The sequence below is a fragment of the Pongo abelii genome, chromosome 23 (genome assembly GCF_028885655.2).
Source record: "Pongo abelii isolate AG06213 chromosome 23, NHGRI_mPonAbe1-v2.0_pri, whole genome shotgun sequence".
NCBI lineage: Eukaryota > Metazoa > Chordata > Mammalia > Primates > Hominidae > Pongo > Pongo abelii.
The window spans coordinates 57,293,098-57,309,408 of record NC_085929.1 but is presented as its reverse complement, the minus strand read 5'-3'; the positions used below and the strand labels follow the sequence as shown (position 1 = coordinate 57,309,408).

At 57.7% G+C, this 16,311-nt stretch overlaps 2 protein-coding genes across 6 annotated transcripts; both read left to right on the top strand.

Annotated features, from left to right (window-relative positions):
* The first annotated feature begins 47 nt into the window (after positions 1-47).
* On the top strand, positions 48-6,401 carry CHKB (choline kinase beta). 2 transcript variants are annotated; one of them, XM_003779584.5, is made up of 11 exons: positions 48-2,809; positions 3,010-3,118; positions 3,509-3,622; positions 3,818-3,951; positions 4,727-4,822; positions 4,971-5,029; positions 5,116-5,197; positions 5,305-5,413; positions 5,557-5,660; positions 5,855-5,936; positions 6,107-6,401. In XM_003779584.5, exons 1-11 carry the CDS (start codon positions 2,586-2,588, stop codon positions 6,179-6,181), a joined length of 1,188 nt encoding a protein of 395 aa, XP_003779632.3. In that variant the 5' UTR covers positions 48-2,585; the 3' UTR covers positions 6,182-6,401. The 2 variants fall into 2 exon arrangements, with proteins under 2 accessions (XP_003779632.3, XP_054399895.1); XM_054543920.2 differs by having other exon boundaries at positions 2,525-2,809; positions 3,804-3,951.
* On the top strand, positions 6,225-16,262 carry CPT1B (carnitine palmitoyltransferase 1B). Of its 4 annotated transcripts, none has more exons than XM_024239711.3 (20): positions 6,225-6,328; positions 6,705-6,815; positions 7,400-7,559; positions 7,894-8,033; positions 8,324-8,501; positions 8,721-8,822; positions 9,023-9,160; positions 9,246-9,323; positions 10,757-10,864; positions 10,938-11,022; positions 11,645-11,840; positions 12,323-12,508; positions 13,059-13,164; positions 13,245-13,361; positions 13,828-13,992; positions 14,075-14,209; positions 14,324-14,476; positions 14,964-15,077; positions 15,678-15,770; positions 15,925-16,262. In XM_024239711.3, exons 3-20 carry the CDS (start codon positions 7,419-7,421, stop codon positions 16,006-16,008), a joined length of 2,319 nt encoding a protein of 772 aa, XP_024095479.1. In that variant the 5' UTR covers positions 6,225-6,328; positions 6,705-6,815; positions 7,400-7,418; the 3' UTR covers positions 16,009-16,262. The 4 variants fall into 4 exon arrangements, with proteins under 4 accessions (XP_024095479.1, XP_054399892.1, XP_054399893.1 ...); XM_054543917.2 differs by having other exon boundaries at positions 6,705-6,977; XM_054543918.2 differs by lacking the exon at positions 6,705-6,815 and having other exon boundaries at positions 6,248-6,328.
* The last annotated feature ends 49 nt before the right edge of the window (positions 16,263-16,311 follow it).

Sequence of the window (16,311 nt, the reverse complement as noted above, 5' to 3'; positions counted from 1 at the left end):
CAGAATTCAAACAGCAAGAAGCAAGACCATTTACAGAGCTGTCCTTCCCATATAAATGTGAACTGCTTTTAATCCTCTTTACCACTGGGAATTGAAAAGAATGTTCACCAAGTCAATAATTGCATTATCAAGAGCCAGAGGTGCATTTATCGGTTCCAGTAAAGATACCACACCTAGCACAGCTGTGTGATCGGGGACACGGACTTGGCTAAGTTTGTGCAGGACATCATCATTTACTTGAGTCCACCGAGATTTAGCAGGAGCCATTCAGGTTAATTGAAGGGATGAAATGGTAACCACTGCTTTATAAGTCTTTGAGGGCGAAATACCTCTGCAATTACACCTGGAATGCAGCATTGTTTCTGACTTACTATCTTGGAAAGGTTTCAGTAGGGTGAGGAGCTTCAAAGGCTTCTACTTTGCTCTTCCTCACATATGGTACCAAAGGCCTGGGATCAATGTACAAGCTCCGCCCTCTGCTAGGTACAAACATCCCAAGTATGCATTGAGACCAGAGAAGTAACCACAGGACTTGGGTTGGGAATTCTGCTTATCATCTGATTTCCATAAGCCTGCACCCTAATGAGAGGGCCATGATGCTTCAGGGCTCCTGGAAACAGTGTCAGCTCAGACCCTGTATCAGCCCTTCAAAGACCTAGACAGTCCCTTTTCCGAAGTAAACTAGTTTTTTTGGTGTGTTTGTTGTTGTTGTTCAGACGGTCTTACTGTGTTGCTCAGGCTGGAGTGCAGTGGCGTGAACACAGGTCACTGCAGCCTTGACCTCCTGGGCTTAAGTGATTCTCTCAACTCAGCATCCAGAGTAGCTGGAACCACAGGCACCTGCCACCACGCCCAGCTAATCTTTTAATTTTTGTAAAGACAGGTTCTTGCCATGTTGCCCAGGCTGGTCTCAAACTCCTGGGCTCAAACGATCCTCCTACCTCGGCTTCCCAAAGTGCAGGGATTACAAGTGTGACCTACTGCCCCCAGCCAGAATCAGTTTTTTTTTTCTTTTTTTTGAGACGGAGTCTGGCTCTGTCACTCAGGCTGGAGTGCAGTGGCTCGCTGCAACAAGGCCTGGGTTCAAGAGATTCTCATGCTTCAGCCTCCCGTGTAGCTGGGATTACAGGCACAAGCCACCAAACCCGGCTAATTTTTGTATTTTTAGTAGCGACGGGGTTTCGCTATGTTGGCCAGGCTGGTCTCAAACTCCTGACCTCAAGTGATCCGCCCACCTCGGCCTCCCAAAATGCTGGGAGTACAGGCGTGAGCCACCGCGCCCGGCCCAGTTACTTTTTAAAGTGGCTTTAGGTCCCTTTAGGGAAGGACTGCAGGAATATTTCTTGGTATATGCTCAGATGCTGGTATTGTAAGATCCTTCCTGAGAGGAACCAAGCCGCCTTGTCAATTAATGGGCTCTAGGTCTCAAAACTGACTCAGATTTAAACAGAATGATCATGATTTTCCACTGCAGCAAGTGACATTAGCCTTGTGATCACCAATTTTTGATTTCTTTCTGGTTATCAAACAATACTCTAGTCAGATTCCCCACAGAACACCATGGTTCGACAGATATTGCCACAGATCTCTGTGGGTCCAGCGTTCCTGGTTGCCGCTCTAGCCTGGGGCAGAAGCAGAAATGCAGGAGGCACGCGTTTAAATCAGGACGCCCTCAATGTGAGGTGCGCAGGCCGAGGAGAGGGCTGCGGCAAGCTGCGAGTCTTCACTTTCTGCTCTTGGGTTTGACTCTGTAATTGGTTCTAGGCCTGGAAGAGACGAGGAGGATAGAGGCAGAGGGGAATGAATGAAGACGCACATCTCAAGCAGGGCAGCAAAAGCCTCCTCATTCAGAGGTGCGGCTCTACCGGCCAGGGAGTCCCCGTGTAGACTGGGCATTTATGCAACTGGAGTCATCGGAACTGTCCCAAGGGTCACATTCCTTCAGCAAATGTTTACTGCGTATCCACCGGGTGCCCGCATCCCGCACTCTGCCCGCGCCGTGCGGCCCTGCCTAGCGCACGCGCCTCCTCCAGGCCTCACCCACGCTCAGGACGGACGCGCGCTGGGCGGCTCTTCCTTGTCGGAGCGCCCTAGGGGTCGGGGAAGGGGGCCCGGCAAGGGAGCCCTCGCGCCGGAGCTGCAGCTGCAGCCGCCGCCCCGCCGTCCCTCCGTCTCCCACGGGGCAGAGACACAGCTCCTTCTCTCGGGTCTCCCGGGACGCTACCAAGCCCGGGCCTTTCCTCGCCCGCGCACTCGCCGCTCCGCCACCTGATTGGCCCCCGGCGCCCCGGATTGGCCCAGGACGTCCAACAGCGGCCCCGCCCAGATAGAGGCCATTGGTCCTTGCCCATAGGGGCGGGGCACGGCAGAGATCTGCGGAATTCGGCCTTCGGAAAGAGCCCACGGGCCGGGGCACGGAGAGAGCCGAGCGCCGCAGCCATGAGCCGAATAGAGCCGGAGAGACCCGAGTATGACCGGAGAAGCCCAGGCCGGCCGGAAGAGGAGCCGAGCGCGGCCGGAAGGAACCGAGCCCGTCCGAAGGGAGCGGAGCGCAACTGGGCGTGGGGCCCGGTCGAGCCCGCGCCATGGCGGCCGAGGGGACAGCTGTGGCCGGAAGCGGGGTTGTTGGCGGCTGCCTGGCCAAAGACGGCTTGCAGCAGTCTAAGTGCCCGGACACTACCCCAAAACGGCGGCGCGCCTCGTCGCTGTCGCGTGACGCCGAGCGCCGAGCCTACCAATGGTGCCGGGAGTACTTGGGCGGGGCCTGGCGCCGAGTGCAGCCCGAGGAGCTGAGGGTTTACCCCGTGAGGTGGGAGGTCAGGGGTCAGCCTCTCCGGTGCGCGGATCGGGGTCAGGGGTCAGCCGCGGGGCCCTCAGGATGCTCCATGTTTTCACCCCCCTCTTGCGCCCGCGCCTGGGGCGGGGCGGGGCCGGCCTGGCCGGGAGGGGGCCGGGGCCGCGGCAGGTAGGGCCGGCCGCGGGCTGAGCGCGCCTGGTGTGGGTCTGCAGCGGAGGCCTCAGCAACCTGCTCTTCCGCTGCTCGCTCCCGGACCACCTGCCCAGCGTTGGCGAGGAGCCCCGGGAGGTGCTGCTGCGGCTGTACGGAGCCATCCTGCAGGTGAGGGGGGTGTGAGCGCCGCAGCGCCAGTGGCTTTAGGGCCTGTCGCTTACGCGATGCGGGTAGTAGTGTTCCCATTGTGCAGTTGAGGACACCGAGGCTCACGGTCTGAGTAACACTTACCTAATTACACCGAAGCCTGGGCCTGTATTCCCAGAGCTTTGGGAGGCTGAGGCGAGAGGATCACTTGAGCACAGGAGTTCGAGACCAGCCTGGACAACATAGTGAGACCCCCATCTCTGAATAAAAATAGACCAACGCTAAAGCCTGTGCTCCAGAGCCTCCAGGCAATTGGACCAGAAGTCTCAGCTCTGGTGGGAGGAAGGCAAGCCCTCATGTGTGTCCCTGTGCCACTTTGCCTTGGCCCCTTTGCTATCCATCCTTTTTCAGGGCGTGGACTCCCTGGTGCTAGAAAGCGTGATGTTTGCCATCCTTGCGGAGCGGTCGCTGGGGCCCCAGCTGTACGGAGTCTTCCCAGAGGGCCGGCTGGAACAGTACATCCCAGTATGAGCCCAGTCCTACCTTCTCCTCCCCAAGGCACCTCCACCCCCTAACCCTACCCCAGAGCCCAATGTCTGCCTTCACATCCCTCACCCCAAGCAGGGAATTTCCCCCAAAACCCTGACCTCCCCCCATTGCCCCAGCCCTTCCCCCTCCTGCCCCAGCCCCATCACCACCCTGATAGCTTCCTGGGTGCAGAGCCGGCCATTGAAAACTCAAGAGCTTCGAGAGCCAGTGTTGTCAGCAGCCATTGCCACGAAGATGGCGCAATTTCATGGCATGGAGATGCCTTTCACCAAGGAGCCCCACTGGCTGTTTGGGACCATGGAGCGGTGAGTCAGGAGCTTCCTCAGGGCTCCTGTACACCTGAGCTGAACCTCCGTGCCAGCGGATGTGTCCGGGGCTCTATCCAGCCCTCCACTTGAGTGGATCTGATGTCATGGGCTGTCACTGATGTCATGGGCTGTCACAGAACAGGCTTTGAAATGCTTGCCGGAGGCCACATGCAGTGCCTCATGCCTGTAATCCCAGAACTTTGGGAGCTGAGGTGGGTGAGGTGGGAGGATCACTTGAGCCCAGGAGGCGGAGGTTGCAGTGAGCTGAGATCATGCCATTGCACTTCAGCCTGGGTGACAGAGCAAGACTTTGTCTCAAAAAACCTCACAAAAAAAGAAATGATTGCCAAGGCCAGGCACGGTGGCTCATGCCTGTAATCCTAGCACTTTGGGAGGCTGAGGTGAGCAGATTGCCTGAGCTCAGGAGTTCGAGACCAGCCTGGACAACACGGTGAAACCCTGTCTCTATTAAAATGCAAAAAATTAGCCAGGCATGGCAGCGTGCACCTGTAGTCCCAGCTACTCGGGAGGCTGAGGCAGGAGAATTGCTTGAACCCGGGAGGCAGAGGTTGCAGTGAGCCGAGATCGCACCACTGCACTGCAGCCTGGGTGACAGAGCAAGACTCCATTTCAAAAGAAAAAAAAAAGAAATGATTGCTGGACAAGTCACACAGTGATAGGAGCAGGGGTGCAGTAGTCTGGCCTAAGGGGTAGATAGGAGAGGGGTGGGAAAGAATAGCAGAGCCAGTGTATCCTATTCTTTGGGCTTCAGGTACCTAAAACAGATCCAGGACCTGCCCCCAACTGGCCTCCCTGAAATGAACCTGCTGGAGATGTACAGCCTGAAGGATGAGATGGGCAACCTCAGGTGAGGGCGGGCAGGACAAGGCTAATGGTAATGGTGTCTGCCCTTCCAGTATTTGCTGAGGGCTGGTGTCAGGGCCTGGCCTGTTAGAGTGGCTCTGATCCTCCTCTAGTCACTCCTGCTCAGGACCCATGCTCCCATACCCCTGCAGGAAGTTACTAGAGTCTACCCCATCGCCAGTCGTCTTCTGCCACAATGACATCCAGGAAGGTAGGAGAAGGCATCTGAGTCTCCCAACCCAAGATGGAAGAGCCAGAGGGCTCTGGAGTGAGCAGAACCTCACCCCATTCCCCCAGGGAACATCTTGCTGCTCTCAGAGCCAGAAAATGCTGACAGCCTCATGCTGGTGGACTTCGAGTACAGCAGTTATAACTATAGGTGAGGCTGGAAAGATGGCTTCCCATAGATCTGTTCCCATAGTGTGCTTGAAAACAGGCCAGCTGCCCAGGGCATTTGGGGACTGAATGTACACCTTATTCTCCCAGGGGCTTTGACATTGGGAACCATTTTTGTGAGTGGGTTTATGATTATACTCACGAGGAATGGCCTTTCTACAAAGCAAGGCCCACAGACTACCCCACTCAAGAACAGCAGGTATGTGGGCCAGAGGCTGGGGAGCAGGACCCATCCTGTGAGGAAGGAGGGAGGTGGAGTCTGGAAGGAATGGCCAGAAAGGATGTTACCTGGGAAATACTCCACAGTCTCCCCAATTCCTGACTCTTGGCCATTGATCGTAGCTGCATTTTATTCGCCATTACCTGGCAGAGGCAAAGAAAGGTGAGACCCTCTCCCAAGAGGAGCAGAGAAAACTGGAAGAAGATTTGCTGGCAGAAGTCAGTTGGTGAGGAAGGAGGGGCGGGGTGGGGTAGGGCAGAGCAGAGGAAAGAGGGATTGGGGAAGAGGCAGATTTATCAAGCTGCAGGGAAGGTGGCTGTGGAGAGTGGAGTTAGGACAGTGGGGGAGAAGTTAAAACTGTAGGGATTGGCCAACCTGGGTGAGGGGATCCAAGCAGTGCTAGACCTGCCCTCCCCCCAGGTATGCTCTGGCATCCCATTTCTTCTGGGGTCTGTGGTCCATCCTCCAGGCATCCATGTCCACCATAGAATTTGGTTACTTGGTAAGTGACCCTGGGGATGGGAATGCTAGCTGGGGGACTGGGGAGCAGCAGCAGCCACACTCTTCCAGAAGGCCTGGGGAGTCCCGGGTGGCTGTGGGCAGCCTGAGGTGGATGTAAAATGCTGGTGCCACGTCTTCTCACCACTGTGTGGGGTGGGTTTCCTTCCCTAGGACTATGCCCAGTCTCGGTTCCAGTTCTACTTCCAGCAGAAGGGGCAGCTGACCAGTGTCCACTCCTCATCCTGACTCTCCACCCTCCCACTCCTTGGATTTCTTCTGGAGCCTCCAGGGCAGGACCTTGGAGGGAGGAACAACGAGCAGAAGGCCCTGGGGACTGGGCTGAGCCCCCAAGTGAAACTGAGGTTCAGGAGACCGGCCTCTCCCTGAGTTTGAGTAGGTCCCCATGGCTGGCAGGCCAGAGCCCCGTGCTGTGTATGTAACACAATAAACAAGCTGCTTCTTCGCACCCTGTCCTGGCCCTGCTGAGCAGCAGCAGAAAGTACCAAACCAAGCAGTACACACAAAGGGACTCTTCAGTGCTCTGGGATTGAAAGTGGTTAAGGTTCATGCTGCCAATTGGGGTCCCCCGTCCCTCCCCAGTCCCCCGGCTCCAGCTTGGAATAATAAATACTAGGACTTGGGGAGAAGGAGAGTGATGGGGGTATGAAGACGACCCTGAGGTGGGGATGCCGCCAGGAGCACCAGCGATCCCAGAACAGGCAGCAGCTGACACATCGGTGACCTTTTCCCTACATTTGGCTATTTTTAGCTCTAATGCCACCATCCTCACGAGACTCTGGGGCCCCCCAGGCTCCCAGACCTTTGAGCAACCTTCACCGCACAGAAACCCCGCCGCGCTCTGCAATTCCCACCGCGGAAGGTGGGTGGGTTCTGGTCCCCGCCCCGCGTTTTTCCCGACCCCGATTTGGGAGTAGGTGTCAGGTTCCTGGTGAGGGCGGGGCGGGGGTGGCTAGGCCTGAAGGACGTGGGGACACGGGCCAGAGTGGCTGGCCCCACGCACGGACAGGCGCGAACCCGAGCTGTGAGTAGGGGCCGGCGCAGGGCGGCCCGCGGAGATCTGGGCCCCCAGCCCTGCACAGGGGCGAGGACGGCGCTGGGGCCCGCGCGGTCGGGTGGGGAAGGGCGGGCTCCACTTCCAGGGGCGCCTCTCTCCCCTGCCCGCGCCCTCGCTGACGCCCCCCAACTCCAGGCTGCCCTTCACCGTCCTTGGGGCTCCTGGAGCTTTCAAGGCCCAAACCCCCTGCACCACAGTGGCTGTGCCCACCCGGAAGGCTGGCGCGAGGATTTGGCGGCGGTTGGCCTGGCGGGGGGCGCGGGCCGGGGAGAGCCGCTAGTCGCGGGGTGGGGGGCGCGAGGGGTCGCGGACTGGCTGGGGGCATCTCGGCGCGGCTGGCGGCGGGGCCGGCCTAAGCGCGCCCGCGCACCCATCTGCCCCCATCCTAGGTGCCGACCAACCCCCAGGATGGCGGAAGCTCACCAGGCCGTGGCCTTCCAGTTCACGGTGACCCCAGACGGGGTCGACTTCCGGCTCAGTCGGGAGGCCCTAAAACACGTCTACCTGTCTGGGATCAACTCCTGGAAGAAACGCCTGATCCGCATCAAGGTGCGCACAGGTGCTACTCCCAGCAGGTGCAAAACGGAGCTCTCAGAGCGGAGGCAGAGGCCGGCTGTCAGCTGTTAACCGCTTTGTTAGGGTCCCTCACTGCCTCCTTGGCTGGCACTTCTGCCCGGTACAGGTTGTGGAAGTACAGACACCAGAGGGGTGCACAGGATGTGGTGGGACACAGGGAGCTGTGGGTGTGGAGGAGGAAGGAGCACAGCGGGGCATCAGGAGAGAAAGCCTTCCAGGCCAAGACCAGGAGCCAGTTCCCAAGACTTCACAGGCAGGCTAACCTCACGCCCTCTGGCTCCATAAGGGTGCCTGTTTCTGCCCACAGAATGGCATCCTCAGGGGCGTGTACCCTGGCAGCCCCACCAGCTGGCTGGTCGTCATCATGGCAACAGTGGGTTCCTCCTTCTGCAACGTGGACGTCTCCTTGGGGCTGGTCAGTTGCATCCAGAGATGCCTCCCTCAGGGGTAAGGAGTGAAACTGGAAGGGCACAGGTGTCACCAGGGAGGGCTGGGCCCAGCTCCCAAGGCTGAGGTTCCTGAGCTGGGCAGATACAGGACAGTAGCCATTGGCAGTCACGGGGCAGCCCTCCCCTATGACAACCATTGTCTTAGCCCTGTATCAGCTCTTATTTGATGCAGTCAGACATGAGTGTGCCCAGGGAGGTTCTTCCCCTTGGTGTCTCCCCCGAGACAGTTCACAGCCACCCGAGACTGGCCTCAAGAGGACCCCTGCAGCCCTTGCCCCTCTCCAATAGGTGTGGCCCCTACCAGACCCCGCAGACCCGGGCACTTCTCAGCATGGCCATCTTCTCCACGGGCGTCTGGGTGACGGGCATCTTCTTCTTCCGCCAAACCCTGAAGCTGCTTCTCTGCTACCATGGGTGGATGTTTGAGATGCATGGCAAGACCAGCAACTTGACCAGGATCTGGGCTGTGAGCAGCAGCCAGTGGAGGGGTTCAGGCACCTGGGTTGAGACTCTTTGGACTTCTTTGGAGTTCTGAGCTAGAGGGGAGAGGCAGACAGGGGACTGGTGCCTGGTGTGTGGTTTGTCCTGGAGGGGCTGGGATGGCTCTGAGGGTCTCAGGGAGTTGTTGGTTGGTTTCCATTTTTTCCACTGGCTCCCACCCCAGCACTCTGCTCTGTACCCCCAGATGTGTATCCGCCTTCTATCCAGCCGGCACCCTATGCTCTACAGCTTCCAGACATCTCTGCCCAAGCTTCCTGTGCCCAGGGTGTCAGCCACAATTCAGCGGGTGAGGGCCTCGCTTGGGCATCCCAGTGGGCAGGGGAGGCTGGATTCAGGAGATGTTTCCAAATATAAGGTTCTGTGCAAAGAGTGGCCTTAAGGGCTTGAGAATAATGGGGCTGGGTGAGGAGGGAGAGGTGGGAAGAGGATTAAGATAGAGGCAGCCTTCGCCATCTGGCCCCACGGTGATGATAACTGGCTGGACAGTACCTAGAGTCTGTGCGCCCCTTGTTGGATGATGAGGAATATTACCGCATGGAGATGCTGGCCAAAGAATTCCAGGACAAGACTGCCCCCAGGCTGCAGAAATACCTGGTGCTCAAGTCATGGTGGGCAAGTAACTATGTAAGCTCGTGCCCCTGGCCTCATTGTCACCTGCCATGTGTCCTGGCTGCCCCCGCCCCAGCTCTAACCTTCCACCTGCCCACAGGTGAGTGACTGGTGGGAAGAGTACATCTACCTTCGAGGCAGGAGCCCTCTCATGGTGAACAGCAACTATTATGTCATGGTATGAACTGGAGCCCCCAGGCCCCCGCGCGTGCTTAGCTCTGTCCCAGCTCCAAGGCAAAGGACCTGGAGGACAGCCCGGAGCTCTAGTAGCAGCTTCCGTGGGCAAGTGGGGGTTATGGAGTGAGGCCTGAGGGAAAGGGAAGAGGGAGAGGAGATCCTAGAAGAGTCCAGAAGCAGCTTAGGGGCAATGGGGATCCTGAGGATGAGGAGAGTGGAGACCCCCAGCCTGCCACCGCCTCTCTCAGAGTCCTGGGGTCCTTGCTCCTGCCCAGCTCAGGCTCTGTCACCTCTCCTTGGTTTCATCACTGGCCTCCTGGCCATGAGTTCCCAGCTGTCCTGACACCATAACCAGGGAATTGTCTAGAACATGTCTTGCTTTGTGTCCCTCTGCAGAGCTGGACAGCAGAATGAAGGCCAGGCTTCTTCTTTTAGAGCTCAGGAAGTCACAGTCTGCCTCTGCCCCATGTAACTGGCCCTTCTGAGTCTCTGGGTCTCCCAGCCACCTGGGCTGTATGGCATGCCTCTTCTCTCCTTTCCCACTGTCCAAAGCACACTTGACTTGCCAGAGTCTACTGGAATTCTCCTCCATAAGCTGTCCTTCCAGGAACTTACACACAACTTGTCCATACCAGAGGTTTTAAACTGCTTTTTAGTGGTAGAACCCCTTTATCAAAGCAAAAGAAGTAGAATACAAGCACATAAAATAGCTTATAAAAAGGCAGCTCAGGCCGGGTGCAGTGGGTCACGCCTGTAATCCCAGCACTTTGGGAGGCTGAGGCGGGTGGATCACAAGGTCAGGAGATTGAGACCATCTTGGCTAACACGGTGAAACCCCGTCTCTACCAAAAATACAAAAAATTAGCCGGGCATGGTGGCGGGTGCCTGTAGTCCCAGCTACTCAGACGGCTGAGGCAGGAGAATGGCATGAACCCGGGAGGCGGAGCTTGCAGTGAGCCGAGATCGCACCATGCACTCCAGCCTGGGTGACAGAGCGAGACTGTCTCAAAAAAATAAATAAATAAAAATTTAAAAATAAAAATAAATAAATAAAAAGGAAGCTCAGAGCCAGGCGTGGTGGTGCATGACTCTAATCCCTGCAACTCAGGAGGCTGAGGCAGGAGGATCACTTAGGGCGAGGAATTTGAGGCTGCAGTGAGCCATGCTTGTCCCGCTGCACTCCAGCCTGGGCGACAGAGCAAGACCCTAACTCTAAAAAATAAACAATAAAGCAGCTTAGGCTGAAGCTGGAGCAGAGGGTTAACTGTGATCAGTTGTGCATTTCTGGAGGTTCACCCCAGCAGCATGTGCAGGATGTACTGGAAGAGGGAGACAGAACACCTCAGGCCCCCGAATAGATTGGTCTTTGGGTCAGCAAGACCCAGGTGACATCCAGACAGAGGCCCCCACCCCCCAGGCTCTGTTTCTCTGTAGGATCTTGTGCTCATCAAGAATACAGATGTGCAGGCAGCCCGCCTGGGAAACATCATCCACGCCATGATCATGTATCGCCGTAAACTGGACCGTGAGGAAATCAAGCCTGTGAGTTGCGTCAGGGTTGAAGGTGGGATGGGAGAGGAGACCTGAGTCTGAGCCATGCTGGGCCTTCCCTCAGGTGATGGCACTGGGCATGGTGCCCATGTGCTCCTACCAGATGGAGAGGATGTTTAACACCACTCGGATCCCGGGCAAGGACACAGGTAACTGAGCCCCCTCCCTGCTACTTGTGGGCCATCTGGCTGGCTCGCTGCCCTCCTGCCTGCTCATCACCAAGCATCCCCAGTGTCTCAGGGTCCTGAAACTGTGAACAGTAGTCAATTGTGACAGATACTAGACATCCATTGTTTACAGGCATGATGCTGGTGCAGGGACCCCATAGGGCCCAGAGCAGAGCCCCTCCCCTCCGGGGCTCAGTGTGTGTGGTGAAGGGAGTCCTGCTGCAGCCCAAAGCTTAGGACAGACCCGGCACAGCCATGGAGCCGGCAGAGGAGGGGAGGGGCGCACCCAGGGGTCTGGCAGAGGCAGCGGCCTTCCCTGCTTCTGACACTGTATCCTTAGGTGGTTTGCACAACCTCCTAGTGCGTCGTTTCCTCTTCTGTGAAATACTTTATAGGATTGTTGTTGGTGTTACGTGAGAGATAGCGGAAGCACCCAGCACAGGGCCTGGTTTAGGACACACGGATCCCATCCAGGGGGCAGGAAGGCCCAGGCAGAGGCCGAGCAAAGCAGGGTCTGCAGGGGTCACCTAGTGCATGGGAGGTGGGCCCTTCCCAGGATGTAGCTGGGGGCCCTGCCTCAGCTTGCCCGTGGCCTCTATCACAGATGTGCTACAACACCTCTCGGACAGCCGGCACGTGGCTGTCTACCACAAGGGACGCTTCTTCAAGCTGTGGCTCTATGAGGGCTCCCGTCTGCTCAAGCCTCAGGATCTGGAGATGCAGTTCCAGAGGATCCTGGACGACCCCTCCCCACCTCAGCCTGGGGAGGAGAAGCTGGCAGCCCTCACTGCAGGAGGAAGGTATTGGCCTGTGGGGAGGGACTGTCCTCACCCTGAGTTCAGGGCTCCATGAGGAGAGGAGCTTGGCCCTGCCTGCCACCCTGGAACTGGATGCTGGAGGCACGACTAGGGGAGGACATTTGTGGTTAGCAGGACAGCCAGCATAACCTACCTCTGACGGGTGGCAGCCAGGTGAGGTGTGCAGAGGGTGGGGACACCCTCCAAAACAGCCTGGCACCCCCCACCTCCAGGCCCAGCCTGGCACACACACCCCCACCTCCAGGCCCAGCCTGGCACTCACCCCCCCACCTCCAGGCCCAGCCTGGCACCCCCACATCTCCAGGTCCAGCGTAGTACCCCCCATCTCCAGGTCCAGCCTGGTACCCCCCAATCTCCAGGTCCAGCCTGGCACCCCACCCCCATCTCCAGGTCCAGCCAGGCCCTCAGAGGCACCCTCATCCCAAGTCCACGTGCCCACTGCTTACCCTAACCCCATGCTACAGGGTGGAGTGGGCACAAGCACGCCAGGCCTTCTTTAGCTCTGGAAAGAATAAGGCTGCCTTGGAGGCCATCGAGCGTGCCGCTTTCTTCGTGGCCCTGGATGAGGAATCCTACTGCTATGACCCCGAAGATGAGGCCAGCCTCAGCCTGTATGGCAAGGCCCTGCTACATGGCAACTGCTACAACAGGTACGGCAGCCCCAGCCCCACAGGTTATAGCTTAAGGTTAAAAGTTAGGGTTATGGTTAGAGGAGTAAAGATAAAAGAAGGTAGGGTTATGAGCTGGGGGCAGAGGCACACACCTGTGATCCTAGCACTTTGGGAGGCCAGGCAGGTGGATCACTTGAGCGCAGGAGCTCAAGACCAGCCTGGGCAACGTAGTGAGACCCCTTCTTAAAAGTAGTTAGGATTGTGATTAGTGGTTAGGTAGGGATAGTGGCTAGGGTTAAAGGCTAGGGTTTGGGATAGAGAACAGGGTTAGAAGATGGGCATGGTGGCAGGCACCTGTAATCCCAGCTAGTCAGAAGGCTGAGGCAGGAGAATCCCTTGAACCCGGGAGGTTACAGGAAGCCAAGATCACACCACTGCACTCCAGCCTGGGCAACAGAGCAAGACTCCATCTCAATTTTTAAAAAAAGAGAGAATACGGTTAGTAATTAGGGTTAAAGGTTGGGGTTGCAGGTCAGGCTCCTCTGGACATTCCCAGCTTTGGTTCTTCATGTGTCTACTCTTCCTGCAGGTGGTTTGACAAATCCTTCACTCTCATCTCCTTCAAGAATGGCCAGTTGGGTCTCAATGCAGAGCATGCGTGGGCAGACGCTCCCATCATTGGGCACCTCTGGGAGGTAATAGCCTTACAGAGGGAACCTGCAGGGCAGGCTGTAGGGGATGAGGCTGGCCTCTCAGTCTCATCCTCTCCCTGCAGTTTGTCCTGGGCACAGACAGCTTCTACCTGGGCTACACGGAGACTGGGCACTGCCTGGGCAAACCGAACCCCGCGCTCGCACCTCCTACGCGGCTGCAGTGGGACATTCCAAAACAGGTGGGTTGGAAGCACCCAGAGCAGGTGTGAGACCACAAAGCAGCGGGTGGGTACAACCCCGACAAGGCCTGAGCCGCCTCCTCCCCTGCTGGCCCCACTGCCTGGCCCAGCCCTCGGGAAGGCACAGGGCACGTCTCAGGATACCCGTAGAGTCCAAACTGGCTTCAGGGAGGACAGAGACCACCCGCCGCCCCTGGGGCCATCTGTGTTTAGAGAAGTCCATGAGATGGGAGGAGGCACTCACAGGCCCCTGGAGCATTTTCACACTTCCGTCTTCCCCACAAAGCTCAGCCCGGCCTCTGGGGGCTGATTCTCCCTCAGATTGTCTTTTGCGTATCCTCCTCCTGAAGATGTCTTGGCCGGCTGTGCCCTTTCTCCACCAGCTAAACGTCATGCCTCCTAGACGTGACCCAGAGTCCTGCTTGGAGAGCCCTACCCTCAGCTGACCCTTCCCATGTCTTGGCAGTGCCAGGCGGTCATCGAGAGTTCCTACCAGGTGGCCAAGGCGCTGGCAGACGACGTGGAGTTGTACTGCTTCCAGTTCCTGCCCTTTGGCAAAGGCCTCATCAAGAAGTGCCGGACCAGCCCTGATGCCTTTGTGCAGATCGCGCTGCAGCTGGCTCACTTCCGGGTAGGAGCCCCGCCTCCCGCTGCTGAGAGGGCAGGGTGGTACCGGGGTCCACCTGCCAGATTCACCCCTCTGTATATCTCAGGACAGGGGTAAGTTCTGCCTGACCTATGAGGCCTCAATGACCAGAATGTTCCGGGAGGGACGGACTGAGACTGTGCGTTCCTGTACCAGTGAGTCCACAGCCTTTGTGCAGGCCATGATGGAGGGGTCCCACACGGTGAGTGTCCTCTGCCCACATGGGGGTCACAGTCGTCGGGTGAGGTGCCCCCTCTGCCTCCTGTCTGCCTGGAGGGCCGGGGCTACTCTTCACCCCTTTACTTCTGCCCTACAGAAAGCAGACCTGCGAGATCTTTTCCAGAAGGCTGCTAAGAAGCACCAGAATATGTACCGCCTGGCCATGACCGGGGCAGGGATCGACAGGCACCTCTTCTGCCTTTACTTGGTCTCCAAGTACCTAGGAGTCAGCTCTCCTTTCCTTGCTGAGGTCAGCACTGTTGTTGGGTGTGTTCTTTGTCCCACTGCCCTCCTACACGCAGGGCTTGGGCCATCTCATGATGGAGCATGGCCTGTTTTCTGTCTGGCTCGCTCCCCTGAAGCTCCCTGGAGGGCTGGGCCAGCTTTCCCGCCCACACCCCACCTGGGCCTGTGGTCCTGGGACTGAGCAGGAGCAACATCCTCTTCGTGGTGTTGGTGTCCTTGTGACAGGGAACAGACAAATGTATGATCTGTCAGGTGATGACAGCACTACTGAGACTAGCGAGGCTATGTGGGGGACAGGCAGAGCAGAGGGAGGGCTGGGCAGCTCACACGAGCCTTATGTGGCATGATGCGTAGGGGACCACGGGGTGGTGGCCAGGGAGCTCCTGCACCCTCAGCAGAACCGTGCCTGGCTCAGAGTAGGTCGCAGACACCACGTGTCGGACAGGTGCTTTGGGTGTGTGGCCTCTGACCAGCTTCGGCCTCCGTTGCAGGTGCTCTCGGAACCCTGGCGTCTCTCCACCAGCCAGATCCCCCAATCCCAGATCCGCATGTTCGACCCAGAGCAGCACCCAAATCACCTGGGCGCTGGAGGTGGCTTTGGCCCTGTGAGTGCACCTGAAGGGGGTGGGTGGGCAGCACCAGGGCCCTGAGGGTTTCAGTGGTGAGTGCAGGCCCTGAGGTCAGACGAGAGGCAGGAGCACCTGGCTTAGAGGAGAGCATAACCCCAGACCTGTATGGAAGCAGAATGTTAGCTACAGACTCTGGCAGCCAAGCACCTGGGACCCACCCATCCCAAATACCTCCCTGCTGGAGCATGACCGTGCCTGGGGCTGGTTTCCAGGGTACTGGGCAGTGCACTGGGTGCTTCTGAAGTCTGCTTATCCAAGAGAGTACAGCTGTCTCCCACAGAAACCTTCACGTGGGCTAGCTTGTCAGAAGGCTAGAGAACCCTCTGGAGAGAGACGGAGTGATCTAGAGGATAAGCCCCCTGAGGGAAACTGGGAGGTCCTAGATCCCTTGGCAGGGTCTGGGCAGCATTCTTTGGTTTTCACGGTTTCCTGGGGGTGGTCCTCAGGAAAAATGCAGTGTCTAGGGCTGGGGCCCATTCCTGCAACTCTTGTGGGAAGAACAAGTACAATATCAGCTTGGCTTTCAGGTCTTCAGGATTTGATTTATGCCTTCTTCACCCTTCATGTTGCCCTCAGGTAGCAGATGATGGCTATGGAGTTTCCTACATGATCGCGGGCGAGAACACGATCTTCTTCCACATCTCCAGCAAGTTCTCAAGCTCAGAGACGGTGAGTCTCCTACCACAGCTCAGGCCTGAGGAAGGGGTGCCACCTGGGGCTGCCCAGGAACACAGGTGTCTTTGGCCGGGGAGGCATCCTTGCTTGTGGGAACAGAGGGGTGGGTGCATATCTGAAGGTGCATCTGAACTCTTGGCTCCCACAGAACGCCCAGCGCTTTGGAAACCATATCCGCCAAGCCCTGCTGGACATCGCTGATCTTTTCCAAGTTCCCAAGGCCGACAGCTGAAGGTTGGAGAAATGCCAGCTGCCCTTTCGTCCCCACACTGTGGAGGAAGGGACCTGTGGCAGCTCACAGGCATGAGGGGTGGCCGTGCACCGGTGCCCAGGCTCCAAGGACAGCTCTGGCAGCAGGTCCTCGCTGGGCAGATGCTGCCCCCTGAGGGCCCAGGTGGTGGAGGTGGGGTTGGAGCAGGAAGGGAATTTTGATTTTTTTTTTCTTGGTAGATACTAATAAAAATAAGGCTGTGTAATTTTCTCTCAGCCCTTGGGTACCTGTGTTTTGTTTGGGAACTAGGAGGCCCTCCCCCTC